This window comes from Carassius auratus, unplaced genomic scaffold (genome assembly GCF_003368295.1).
Source record: "Carassius auratus strain Wakin unplaced genomic scaffold, ASM336829v1 scaf_tig00015585, whole genome shotgun sequence".
NCBI lineage: Eukaryota > Metazoa > Chordata > Actinopteri > Cypriniformes > Cyprinidae > Carassius > Carassius auratus.
Window position 1 is genome coordinate 285,245 of NW_020524604.1, and position 13,243 is coordinate 298,487.

The 13,243-nt window shown below is 37.7% G+C and overlaps 3 protein-coding genes across 5 annotated transcripts; all 3 read right to left on the bottom strand.

Moving 5' to 3' along the window:
* Positions 1-238: 238 nt before the first annotated feature.
* Positions 239-7,504, bottom strand: LOC113074882 (uncharacterized). 3 transcript variants are annotated; one of them, XR_003280839.1, is made up of 10 exons: positions 5,954-6,115; positions 5,343-5,390; positions 5,129-5,206; positions 4,964-5,041; positions 4,259-4,319; positions 4,121-4,172; positions 3,993-4,037; positions 3,818-3,880; positions 3,383-3,566; positions 3,242-3,262 (listed from the first exon to the last, which is right to left on the bottom strand). XR_003280839.1 is itself a non-coding variant. In XM_026247606.1 (5 exons), the coding sequence occupies exons 1-5, from the start codon at positions 7,311-7,313 to the stop codon at positions 461-463; spliced, it is 699 nt and encodes a 232-aa protein (XP_026103391.1). In that variant the 5' UTR covers positions 7,314-7,504; the 3' UTR covers positions 239-460. The 3 variants fall into 3 exon arrangements, 1 of the variants encoding a protein (XP_026103391.1); XR_003280838.1 differs by having other exon boundaries at positions 3,383-3,578; XM_026247606.1 differs by lacking the exons at positions 3,242-3,262; positions 3,383-3,566; positions 3,818-3,880; ... (5 more) ...; positions 5,343-5,390; positions 5,954-6,115 and adding exons at positions 239-777; positions 900-1,092; positions 6,899-6,976; positions 7,068-7,145; positions 7,281-7,504.
* A 1,465-nt stretch (positions 7,505-8,969) lies between these two features.
* Positions 8,970-10,126, bottom strand: LOC113074883 (uncharacterized). Its single transcript, XM_026247607.1, has 4 exons — positions 9,746-10,126; positions 9,594-9,647; positions 9,326-9,388; positions 8,970-9,236 (listed from the first exon to the last, which is right to left on the bottom strand). Exons 1-4 carry the CDS (start codon positions 10,065-10,067, stop codon positions 9,070-9,072), a joined length of 606 nt encoding a protein of 201 aa, XP_026103392.1. The 5' UTR covers positions 10,068-10,126; the 3' UTR covers positions 8,970-9,069.
* A 238-nt stretch (positions 10,127-10,364) lies between these two features.
* LOC113074880 (uncharacterized) lies at positions 10,365-13,243 on the bottom strand. Its single transcript, XM_026247605.1, has 7 exons — positions 13,156-13,243; positions 11,779-12,932; positions 11,570-11,667; positions 11,258-11,462; positions 10,985-11,089; positions 10,703-10,794; positions 10,365-10,598 (listed from the first exon to the last, which is right to left on the bottom strand). Exons 2-7 carry the CDS (start codon positions 11,864-11,866, stop codon positions 10,425-10,427), a joined length of 762 nt encoding a protein of 253 aa, XP_026103390.1. The 5' UTR covers positions 11,867-12,932; positions 13,156-13,243; the 3' UTR covers positions 10,365-10,424.

A 13,243-nucleotide genomic window follows, 5' to 3' on the forward strand; every position in this document is an offset into this window, starting at 1 on the left:
GTCAATACAGTTGCTGTGCTCTGTGCTTGTACATGATACATCTGTAAGACGTTCTACTTTATCTTGACATGTGTTTTTACCACTGTCTCCAATACACTTACTTTCCTTCGCTGCATTTACAGGAAAAACATATTTACTACTGCCTTCTTGACCTGACTTAGAACTTGTCTGCATGGTCGTGGTCTTACCAATGACGTTTGCTTTCACAGAGGTCACTTCAAAAGGTGTTCCCTGGGCATTCAGTGATATGGCAAGCTTCAGAACATGATTAAATAACATGTATATGTCATCACAGTCAACTACTATGCTTCTTCCATTACCTTCTGGTATACCATTACCATTACGTGAATGGGGATCGACTACAGCAAATGTTGACCCTGCCTTTATGACTGCACAAATGTACTTTTTTATGTTTACTAAACATGCATCACACTGAAGCAGAGCCCTATGAAGTGCTTCTTCAGGAGTCATCATAGAAATCAACACCAATAACACCACAGCAAGATTCTCCATGTTTTATTGAGAATGTGGTATTATGAAGTGTGCACAGTTTTGGCAGTTCTGCAACAGAAACATGACCCAGCCCTGTTCGATCCTTGATCTTCCTCTGAAATGGCATTGATGTGTACAGCTCATCTCTATGCAACAGAACAGCATTCAGCACATCCTTTTGCAAACACTCGTCATGACTGCTGTGATACTGTTCACTGCACACTGACGGTTTCTGTTCGACCCAAATCGTGCATCCCCCTGATGAAAGGAACCCTGTATGACTCGCTGGGGAAAATGATCAGAATTATTAACACGGAAACATGCAGCAGTATCATTCCACTTTTTCTCAGACTTTGGAACAGTTTTCACACAGTTACAACAGTTTTGACAAGGTCTTGGAGCCTTACGGCAGTTTTGAGCCTCGTGGCAAACTGGACTATTGTTGGTGTCCAGGCTCTGTGTGCCAGAGCTAAGTGGAACATCCTTTGTTTGGACAGCAGGCATATCATCAACCAAGTCAATGAAGGAACCAAGTGTGTACCGCTCAACATTTCTTTGCTTGGCTGCCTGGGACCGCCGGGCTCCTTCTCCACGTGGCATCTGCAATTACATAAAAACATACACAAAGAAACTAGTTTAATACAGTTTTCACTACATTAATTTTACTCGCTAGTTATGTTTTATACATTACATTCATCAATACTTCATAATACAAGTCACTTTATCCACAAAATTATTTCTGCTCAACAATTTGTTTATCCTTTTTATCACAAAGTACGTAAACATACTAAAGATCTGTTTAAATATTACAAAACCAATATTCAAAATGTTTGTATTGAAATTGGTCAAGTAATAACTACTAGTTAATATGCTCAAAAATCATTTGTACCATGTAAAAGAACAGGTTACAATTTTAACCAAAATTGTGTTGCTGCATTTAAAGACCTTTTTAACCCTGCTATATACATATACATACATATATATACTAGGGCCGGGACTCGATTAAAAAATTAATCTAATTAATTAGAGGCTTTGTAATTAATTAATCGAAATTAATCGCATTTTAATCGCACATAAATATTTGACCTGAGAACAGTGAGAAGTAATTTTTTTTCACATGGATTTATAGTATACCATTGAATAATGACTGAATACATAAGCTTAAGCAACAAAATATTGTTTATTTTTGTTCAACCAAGTCTAGCGCAGACCAGTGCAATTTTTGCCATTAAGTGTAGCAATGCAGACATCCCAACCTGCAAAAAGTCATTTCAGGAAGGTATCCCGAAGACTGTCATTATGTTTTACATCTATAAGACAGGGGTACACTTTCGTGTAGTCTGCCGTAAAATGTGCCTTGTACTTTTTTTTTTTTTGGCACTTTCCCTCTGTCATGGTGCTCCTGTTTCTAGAGAGACATAACTGATTAATTTTGTTCAGGAGAAGAGATAAAAGCCCGCCCACACTGACAATTGATTGGTTGATTTGCAGAAACAGGCCAATCAGGATGCTCTCTGTCTGACATGCGCTTTGCACACACGCACATTAGCACACACACGCAAGGTCTCTCGCTCCCTCTCCCTCTCTGCCGCTATATGGAGGCTGCAGACCTGGAGCCGGTAGATATAGGCCCCAAGCAGTTTTACGCCCCTGTTGTTCCTCATGCGTCCAGTAGGGGGAGAAGGAAATACGGCGAATAACACTATATGGGGAGGCTGCAGACCTATGACCTACTGTAAAATGTATTATTTATATTTATTTATAAACTGTTTTTATATACAGGAGACTGACTGATATATGATGTTGTGAATTTATATTAAGCTATATTTAGATATTAACCATATTTAGGCCATTAGACATACAGTACTGTGTAATCATTTGCATCCTAAATGAAATATCTGCTGTACAATTCACAATTGCTCGTCATACAGCTACAAAACATGTCCTACATAGCATTTTATGAAGACAAACACAATTTAACCCTTTTCTAAAGTTCCAAGGGTCATTTAAAAGAAAGTGACAATATTGTTGTTCACAAAAATATTTATTAACACCATGACTTTTATTTCTTAACAGCATGACTCCTGTAGATGACTCTCCTATGGCTTGCCACTCTTCTTTAATTGTTTCTTTATCCTGCGGTCAAAGTGATCCCACTCACTGATAAAAATAAATAAAGCAAAAGTTGCATAGTGGTAGAAACAATGGTTAATTATAAATATTTCCTTTATAGGATCCTTACAGTACCTTGCGTCAATGACAGGTCCTCGCAGGAATTTCTCCTCAGCCTCCAAGATGGACACATGTTCCACAACAGCAAGAGCACAGATGATGGACTACCAGAGAAAGAATTGAGATTTATCACTGCCCAAATAAGCCAAGCATCATTTTGCATGTTTAGTTTTTTTGTAGTTTTTTTTTTTTTTACAACAAAATCAAAAGTGCTTTTTCTATATTAAGCACAAAACTATTATTTTTAGCGCAATGGTCTAACATTATGGATAAACTATTTGACATTAAAAACAATGTGAATATGACACCATGCAGAGCACAACTAACACATTAGTCCTACCTCTGGAAAAAGGACATCCATAATGAATCTGATCTGGTCACTGTGGGTGTGTGTGGGTGTACTGTTCAGAATTGAAGTCAGGTGAGTGGAGATAATATCAATTTGTTCCTGATCTTCAGTGAACAATGGCACAGGCACTTTCTTTATGGAAAAAGTGTCAAGCCACTGTGATTTTTCTTTCTGTCCATTGATGATGGACTGTGCAGAGAAAATTGAAAATGACATTAAAAACATTTCCATGTATGTGTAAGTTGTTTATTTGCTAGACAAGCTATTGGTTTAGAATGCAGTTAAGAAATGCATTCTTGATGCATGTACCTGAATGTGGTTATCGGTTCCTCTTGCCACAATGAAGTCCACCAGAGCCTGGTTGGATAACTTTCGGTTCCTCCTGGCAACAACATGTTGTGGCAAGTCATGTGTTAGTCCTGGAAAACTCCTGTAAAGTGGTCGTAATGTCCCTTCAGTCAGGCATCTTGCCTCCTCGGTCCAGTGGGCGAACCTTTTCCCATGCCTTTTAAAAAAGAAAAAAAATCTACATTGTTGGCCCCCAATAGGACACCTCTTGTTGTGGACAATAAACAGGCTGCATTGATAATTTAATGTATAATTAATAATTACATATAACCAATGTATAATGTATAAATAATTTAGTGACCTGTAATGCCTCAGTTTGGTCAATTATTTCTACTGACAAGAAAGGAACAAAGAACGAAACACCAAACTGAGATGTAAAGAAACTAACACACATACCCCTCTGTCTCAAACCGCTAAATTAGACGTAGACACCACCACTCCGATTGCAGGCATGTTAAGCTAACAGAAATTGTAATGTCACAGGATTAGTATTTAAGTTGTCATGTTAGAATTTAATGACCAGCAATAAACTTTATAGCAACCTTCTAAGGAAGAAAATAGAAAAGCTCACCGAAGTAAAATTGAATGGAGTGTTCAGCACAGTGTAAAGGGCATACTGAAAAAGAGTAAAGATTAATTTCCAGAAAAAAAGAAATAAAAACAAAATACTAGCATTAATAGCCTGTTTTAATAGCTTACCATGAGAAAAAAAAAATCCACAATCAATGCTGTTGGTCTGTTGAGGAAAGACCTTTAGAAAACAAATGTATTGGAGTTTGAAATAAAAACATACACAGAGCTGAAAATATGTACAGTAGTATTGTAGTTGTGTGTCACCCCAATATCCAATCCTGTGACTTCTGTCCACTGTCCAGGGTCAAGACGATGTGCAATACTCCTAAGATTTGGGTAAAAGACAAATTAACAACAAGCCATGAAGAGTCCTCTGTTACAAAGCATATGTAACAGCATATCATATGGCCATATATTAAACCAGCAATTTTACTCCTCTGCTCACACCCATTTGAGTCTATTTTCTCCCACAGAACATGGACGTCCTCATCCACAAAGAGGCCTGATTTTGCTTTGCTGGTTTAATCTATTAAGATGTTTCTATTTACAACAATGTAACCACATGTCTACATTACGTGCCATAAGAACGTGGCACCTGTAAATTAATGAGAATACATATTTTCATAGCTAAAAAAAAAAAAAAGACTGCTGGAACAATGCAACCGCATGTCTACATTACATGCCATAGGAACATGGCAATTATATCTTAGCTGTGGACCTAAAGATGTCTCTGTAAAGGTCATCTCCAAAACCAGACTCATGATTACTACACGAGGATCTCTCTTAAGAGTGGCTTCAGTACCTATAGGGATACATAATCATGGCTGTAGCTAGGGAGTAGATAGTGTTATGACAATCCATTTCACATTTAAATTAACTTTGCTTTATGATATAGAGGGTAAAAACACAATAATAAGTAGTCAAAGCTGTATAAAACATGATATGCAAATGTTTTTTGTAAAATCTTACACATAACAGATAATGTTCTGGGCCGGCAGCTTTTGTCCATAGAGGGAACACAAGTGCATCCTTCATGTGAGCATCATCCTAAAAATCACAATTAACAAATATGAAAAATTATTTTACTTCTTACGTTGGATGTCAAATAGTATGATTTATGCATTCAATACTCACTGGAAAGTAAGCTAAGGGATCTACACTGTCTTTCCATGTAGTAACAACATACATATCAGCAGTATATATGTCTTTGCCCTGTTAGAGCAAATGGAAATATTAAGAAGACTACCACTTGCCATTCATATTTGAAATTTAAAAATTCTAAAAAAAAATAAAAAAAAAGTATAAACTACAAATAGCTGATTTAAAATCATGTGAAAAAGATATATACATGCGCTCGAGCATCTTCATAAATGAGTTTCATGCAGGCATTTCCAATCTGCAAGAAATAATCAGTTAGCACATACACAAAAATCTAAGTTTTTTAAGTCTTTGATTTTACATGAAAATGTTTTTCACAATTGGGAAAGGGGCAGGTAACGTTTTCCCCATCTCTTATATGCCAATTTAAATGGTCGCAGAAGCTAAGAAAATTTGGGGATGTACAGTATGCTAGTATCCCACAACCTGACAAATCACAACATCCTTTTGAGCAGGTCTGCAGTTAACTTTATTTGGTTGTGTGTGCTTACGAAGCATGTGTGACTTTAGTGCAGACAGAATCTGAAAACTACAAGGACAAGTCGGCAAACCACCATTGAACCTAAAATTAGACAGGTTCCTATGCATTATGATATACGGTGGTAAAATCTGTAATGCGTTCGCACAGATAACTTGCAGTGTTCGCACACAAAACTGCGCAACCATCTTGACTGCTGCTTTTTTAAACAGTATGTTAAAGATAGAAATGACAGTTTTCAGATTATGTTAACGTTTTAATATAAGAGTCAACGTTGGTATAATAATCACCAGCTTTTCCTCATTGAACTGTTGTTAGCTTACCAGCTTCTTCAGATGACGGTAACCGCCAGAAAAGAACTCCAAGCAACTCCAAACCTCCGACGTTCCGCGGTTCTAACAGCAAAAAACTAAATGAAAACGAAATATTCACTTCAAAATACTGTTATACAACCTCCGTCTTTAGTGTTGCCTCACGTTTTCTTTTTGTACGTCAAGATAGTTTGCTGTTAACATAAAGTTTCCACAGAGTCCTCCTGCTTAGCTAATTTACATTAAAGAGGCAGAGGAGCGTTAAAAAAAAGCTTATTTTGTTTCTGTGTCACTAAATATCAGTCAATGTAAACTTTATTCACCCCGTTGAAGTTGTCATGATGACGGCAGTAACAATTGTAACATTACCTCAGGCCTTGACAAACAGGCAGAAAAAAAGTCTTGACTAACGTTACAGGAATATTGTCCTCACAACTCACTCAATTTGCAACACTGGTTCGTATTAGGTTGCTGTTAATAAGTGACTGCATTTGAAAATATCTTGGTTTTAAATAAAATAATTACAGAAACAATACTAACCTTTTTGTTGAGTGTTTCCTCAGTTGTCCCAACCAACCGGAAAAAAAAAAACGTTGAAAAGAAGTCTCCGTTGTCATTGGTCAGTTTTTTCGCGGGCATTGTCGCTACTGTAAATCGATTTACAGTAGAGAATAATTACAGTACTAAACTTATATTTTCCCATAATCCTTTGCTATTTACAGTATTATACTGTACATATTACAGTAAAATACTGTTCAAATTACAAAAATCCGTTACAGTGTAGGGAGTAGATAGTGTTATGACAATCCATTTCTCATTTAAATTAACTTTGCTTTATGATATAGAGGGTAAAAACACCCCATCCGTAAAACCAACATAAAATAATAATCATAGTCAATAATAAGTAGTCAAAGCTGTATAAAACATGATATGCAAATGTTTTTTGTAAAATCTTACACATAACAGATAATGTTCTGGGCCGGCAGCCTTTGTCCATAGAGGGAACACAAGTGCATCCTTCATGTCAGCATCATCCTAAAAATCACAATTAACAAATATGAAAAATTATTTTACTTCCGACTTATGTTGGATGTCAAATAGTATGATTTATGCATTCAATACTCACTGGAAAGTAAGCTAAGGGATCTACACTGTCTTTCCATGTAGTAACAACATACATATCAGCAGTATATATGTCTTTGCCCTGTTAGAGCAAATGGAAATATTAAGAAGACTACCACTTGCCATTCATATTTGAAATTTAAAAATTCTAAAAAAAATAAAAAAAAAGTATAAACTACAAATAGCTGATTTAAAATCATGTGAAAAAGATATATACATGCGCTCGAGCATCTTCATAAATGAGTTTCATGCAGGCATTTCCAATCTGCAAGAAATAATCAGTTAGCACATACACAAAAGTCTAAGTTCTTTCTACAAAGAAAACAAAGAGCATTTTGGTCCATGAAAAATATCTACATGAAAACTTTACTACTTACATCAGACTCCATTTCTTTTCTCAAACCAAGTGTCCAAAAATCAAAAGAAAGACTAAATGTGACCCTGGACCACAAAACCAGTCTTATGTGTAAATGTTTTAAAATTGAGATTTATACATCACCTGAAAGCTGAATAAATAAGCTTTCCATTGATGTATGGTTTGTTAGGATAGGATAACATTTGGCCGAAATAAAACTATTTGAAAATCGGGAATCTGAGGGTGCAAAAAAATCTAAATATTGAGAAAATCGCCTTTAAAAGTTTCCATTTCTGTTGGCGATTGTGCTGCAACCACTTACAAAAATAAAATTCATACAATTAAAGGGGGGATGAAATGCTATTTCATGCATACTGAGTTTTTTACATTGTTAAAGAGTTGGATCCCATGCTAAACATGGACAAAGTTTAAAAAATTAAGTTGTACGTTTGAAGGAGAATTTTTGTTCCCAAAATACTCCTTCCAGTTTGTCACAAGTTTCGGAAAGTTTTTTTCGAGTATGGCTCTGTGTGACGTTAGATGGAGTGGAATTTCCTTATATGGGTCCTAAGGGCACTTCTCCCGGAAGAGCGCGCTCCCGTATAGCAGAGCAGAGAGAGGCTGAGCAACACAGACAATCACTGATCAGAGCGAGAGCATCGCGAAAAGTCACAAAAGGAGTGTGTTTTTGGTTGTCAGGGCAAGACAACCCTGCACAGATTACCAAAAGAGAAACAGCATTAAGGGACCAGTGGATGGAGTTTATTTTCACAGAGCATCAACGGAGTTGTGCAAGTGTTTGTTCCCTGCATTTCGAAGATGCTTGTTTTACAAACAAGGCCCAGTTTGACGACGGATTTGCGTATCGTTTATTTCTTAAGGATGATGCAATCCCAACGAAAAAGGGTCACGATCGTGTGTTGGAACCGCAGGCGGTGAGTAAAACTGCTTCAAATATCTCTGCCTCCTTGTTAGTGCGTCCCCTCCCATGCCAGAGACGCGGGTTTGAGTCCCGCTCAGAGCAAGTCGTTGCTGCTGCTGCTCTCGTTCAGTTTCAGCCTCGGGATCTGATTCTGGATCATAAATAAACGGCTGAATCTGAATGTAAGCCATGGTTTGTTTTGGATGATGGTTTTTTCCCTCACGGTAATGTCACAGCTTCCACATGCTCTCAACGCAAAAGCCTACTGGCGTTCGTGATTCTTTAGCTCCGCCCACACGTCACGCCTCCAGTCGGTCGTGTTTTTCTGGGAAAAATCGGTACAGACTATCTTTCTCTTATGAATATAATAAAACTAAAGACTTTTTGGAGTTATGAAGGATGCAGTACTACTCTATAGGTACTCAAGATTAACAGGATATTGAGTGAAAACGAGCATTTCACCCCCCCTTTAAGGTAGGAAATGTACAAAATATTTTCATGGATCATGGTCTTTACTTAATATCCTAATGATTTTTGGCATAAAAGAAAAATTGATAATTTTGATCCATACAGTGTATTGTTGGCTATTGCAACTAATATACCTGTGCAACTTAAGACTGGTTTTGTGGTCCAGGGTCACAGATGCTTCATATTGTTTTTTAAATAGGCAACTTGTCTTTTTAAAATGGATGTTTTAGTTAACACAAATTGTGGATGTTACAATACAGGCTACTGTGGACAGTATGTTTTAGCATTGATAGTGAAGACATGAACAACTACGAATTTGTCTTGTAGAAGATTTTGAGGCTTCATCCAAGGTTGAGCTGAATACTCATCTGCATCCTCCCCAATCATATCCTCATCCACTTCCTCCATGTTCACATCTGCAGAGGTTTCTATGAGAATAAAATTAAAAAATCTCGGTCATGAATAATGAACTGCAATGGAAAATTACTGTAAGTTAGTGCAATTACTTTATCCATACCCATGCCTGTAACAGGGGCATCAAAGTCTGGCAAATCCACTGTTGCCTTTGAGCCACTAAGGTCTGTAAGGTATGCAAATTAGATTATTAGTTAATGACACAGAATACAAATGCAATAGAATAATTACAACAATGAAATGACAGATGCAGGCGTCAAAATCAAGTACAGTGTATATCAGATGTTGATATAAAAGGTTTATTAATTGATGAGTTTGATAGTAAAAGATGATATAATAGCGGACCACATGCAAATAAGGAAACATTACACTGGTCACTTGGCAAACGTCTTTTGCACCAGATTGAGTAGAGGACTCTGAAACAGCTTAATTGGATAAAACAAAATATTGGTACATGACAACATCTGCACAAGTAATATATAAAACCAATTCTAAAGTGATATTGCAGTAATTCAAACATTACCAAGAACAGCCTGGTGGTTGACGTTCAGCACCACTTCTGTCCCAAATAACTTTTTGAAGGCCTCTAGTCTTCTCAAGTTCTTCTGGCTGTTGTGGTGGTGGATGATACTTCTCATGAGGAAGACGTGGGTTGATGGAAGGGTCATATTTAGAAAGTCATTATTTTTCTTTAATTTGCTAAAGAACTGCTCCGCAGCCTGGCTATTCACTTTACCAGCAAGTTGGGCTACAAGACCAATCTTCCGGAGAGCATCCCGTTCGTCTTTTGAATTGTCTTCATGAAATTTGTCATTAAGGACATAGTGCTGTAATTGGGTGGCCATGGCTGTCTGGGACTTGTTTTTTTATACTAAGCCATGGCATGGAGATCTTCAGCTTTCCTTCCTTTGCCATCTTTATGTTGCCATCTGTTGGGTCAGCTAGACGACCTTCATGTGGCGTGAAAATTAACGTCCCAGGATAGCGAAGATTGGTGTGTGTGGCCAGTCCCCGTGCGAAATCAAAGATGACTACGTTGGGTATGTGTTTCCATGAGAGGAGGACATCTGCAAAGTCCCTTGGACTCTCTGCGCACAAACAGCATTTGATGCTATACACAATTCCACAAGGGCACATGACCACAGCCCTTCCTCCTAGGACAAAAACATCTATGTCAGGCAGCAGTAATAAAAGTATAAGGCCTACAAAGGTAAAGTGGCAGTCACAAACATACCAGAGGCACCCCAAATCTGTTCGAATACTTTGTCGTAAGTCTGTCTAGATATCATCTCAGATGAAAGCCTCTCTAAGAGGTCACTTTTTGAGCCAATGGCATCAATACCACATTCCCTGCACAGTTTCCTTATCACTGATACCTAAAACCAATCAAAATACAGTTGCAACAAAAATACTTACATGTTCCTTAGCCAAAGAAACACTTCACACTAGTCGCAGAAATGAGAAATTAAATCATATTGACCTTTTTCTTATAAAGCTCATTTTTAAGTCTATCTTCAGAGACAGTTATTTCGCAAAGCTCAGCTTTTTTGGGTTGGTGGATTTTTTGGAACTCTGTGTTAAGGCATTGACTGGACTTGCGTGTATTTCTTCCAATCCATGGTGCCCAACAGTGTTAATTGGGGTGGACAGTGAAGGGATTGTCGCTCTGTTCTTAAATAACAGAAAAAGCTAAATGTTCAAAAACAGATTGTAAATAGCATACCAAATGTCAAGAAGAGGCACATAAAAGCAAGAGAATTACTTTTTACAAAGCCACGACCAATCATTTGCAGGGCCAGTTTATCCCAAAAGTAATCCATATCCATGTGTCCATTGAAATCCTTTTGTGGTGGTTTGATGTCACTCACTAACAACATACAGAAAGGAAAAAATATTAATAAGACGACCTGTATAATAGAGAAAATTAGGTACAAGCCTCCTGTGGCTAAATATGCACAAGCAGTGTCTAATCACTCAGAATGATTTATTTGCTCAAAGCACATAATTTCAAATTGATCAATGCCAACACACTTACATGACATGTTGAATGCTCCTTTTCTGTGGAGATCCATGATGACAATGGGTGGATGATCCCCACATGTCACACAAGAGTATTCATACTCGTGACCTGTGAGTGCCTCAAAATGGAGATAGGCATGGAGCACTGTTTTGGCTGGAGGAAACTGTTCCCCTATAGTGACCTCCAGACACTGAACCACTCTCCCAACAGCAGTGTGGACCTATGATTTAAGATAACACAAACAATAATTGCTATCCACTTCTTGAAAAACCTTGCAAAGCATTACTTTTACTAGAGATAATGGTCAGTTATTTAAGATAGCCTAACCTGTAGCATGTCATTAAAATTATGCAGGCCATCTTTCCACTCTTGATACCTGGAGTGGATTCCACACTGGTGGCAACATTTTGAGTAGGTGGCAACGTCTGAAAAATACCATGTTAAAAAATTAAGCCATACTACAATACCTTTTAGGACATATTCAGAACTGATGTCATTATGTATTTTATAGATCCTATTGGAACAAAATTACTTACCATGGATAGTTCTTGTATTTGTAAGAATTTTGGCCTTTGATGTGATGAGCAGAGGGTCTGATAAAGGTAAATTTCCAGCACATCTCATCGGGAATGAGGCTAGTTGGGTATGTGCTTGAAAATGAAGGCAGACGCAGGTGCTCAGGAAGAGCTGCAGGGATGGTCTTGTTGTTCATGACATACCGAATCATAGATTCCAGCTCTTTTGTTGGGGGGTACAGTAGGCCTGCGTCATCTACACTTTCATGAACTTGAGTGGTCTGATCTGTGCTTTGAACGGTCCTGAAAAGCTGATGTTCAGTCTGGAACAGGTGCTATTTAGCAATATATTTACGGAGGCAGGAACTTCTTGACCTGGCACAAGGACAATGCCAGGAGTTCAGCTTTACATCATATGTGACCATTATTCTTCCAAGTTGGGCATAATATGATGCATGTGGCTCATACACTGAAATGCACCTCTTTAAAGATGGCATTGTCACCTTTGTCGCTACAGACAAGGGTTTGTTGTCTTGGGTGGCCAAGCTTTGTCTCTGTAGGCAATCTTTCTTTCTTTCACTGCCAAACCATTTAAGCCTGACCATTTCTGTCAGGGTACTTTCTGAAAGAGAAGGATCATCAGCAAAGGACCCACAATAGGTGATGGCTTTTGTAGTGGCTTAGTCCACTCCTCCTGGCTAAGTCCATCTCCACTTGACAGGATGGAAACTCACATCTTACATTCTCCTCCGCTCCCCAGATTTTGTACACAACATGGAGTGGAACACTCGAAGAAAAACAATGTTTCTGGACTGCATAGACACCATTAGCTCGGTCTATGCAATCAGAATAAAGGTGATGGCTTGCTGTAATGTCGTCCCTAGATTTTGTGTGTTTCCTCTCCAGATGTTTTCTTAAATTTTTTTTTTTGAATAGTAATGTGACAATGAGGGCAATTTGCTTTAACAACTATGCTGTTTCGTAGTTGTGTTTTTATGAAGGACCTACTAGCAGTAAAGGGAGCCACATCAGGAATGGTGGTTAATTTACTAGCAGTCTTACAGCCTTTCAAGTGGGCCACAAAGTGTCACGTCGGATTTTTATTGAGGAAGAATATACACAATGGTAGTGTAATTGTGACACACAACCTAGACCACACCGGTGGATTGTATAATCTGAAAGAAAAAAGAAAAACCAAACAAAAATCACTCCTTTTCTTGCATTTCAGAGAAAGACACAGCACAACTTATTTGTTAAACTTTTATGCAACGTGCCCTGACAATGCTGACATGAGTAAATTTGAGTAAACTAAAACATCAATCATGCATCCATTTAACATTAACATTCATTACATTTTTAGAAAAAAATAAAATAAAAATCAATCATAAATGATGCTACCTTCATGGACGACTGCCCTAGAAAAGTGAAGCTTAAGATGAGTTTGTACTTTACTTTTCTTTGAGGGCTTGAAAAAATCAGAAATACA

Excerpts from the sequence above, each read along its gene's own strand:
- LOC113074882 (XM_026247606.1), bottom strand. The coding sequence starts at position 7,313 with ATGAAACTCATTTATGAAGATGCTCGAGCGCAT. Across the intron at positions 6,977-7,067 it reads ATCCCTTAGCTTACTTTCCA|GATGATGCTGACATGAAGGA; the intron begins GTGAGTATTGAA and ends TGTGATTTTTAG. Across the intron at positions 778-899 it reads CCACGAGGCTCAAAACTGCC|CGAGTCATACAGGGTTCCTT; the intron begins GTAAGGCTCCAA and ends CATTTTCCCCAG.
- LOC113074883 (XM_026247607.1), bottom strand. The coding sequence starts at position 10,067 with ATGGCCACCCAATTACAGCACTATGTCCTTAATGACAAATTTCATGAA. Across the intron at positions 9,648-9,745 it reads CAACCACCAGGCTGTTCTTG|CTGTTTCAGAGTCCTCTACT; the intron begins GTAATGTTTGAA and ends TATCCAATTAAG. Across the intron at positions 9,237-9,325 it reads TGCCCCTGTTACAGGCATGG|AAACCTCTGCAGATGTGAAC; the intron begins GTATGGATAAAG and ends TTATTCTCATAG.
- LOC113074880 (XM_026247605.1), bottom strand. The coding sequence starts at position 11,866 with ATGAGATGTGCTGGAAATTTACCTTTATCAGACCCTCTGCTCATCACA. Across the intron at positions 11,668-11,778 it reads AAATACAAGAACTATCCATG|ACGTTGCCACCTACTCAAAA; the intron begins GTAAGTAATTTT and ends GGTATTTTTCAG. Across the intron at positions 11,090-11,257 it reads AGGAGCATTCAACATGTCAT|TGAGTGACATCAAACCACCA; the intron begins GTAAGTGTGTTG and ends GTATGTTGTTAG.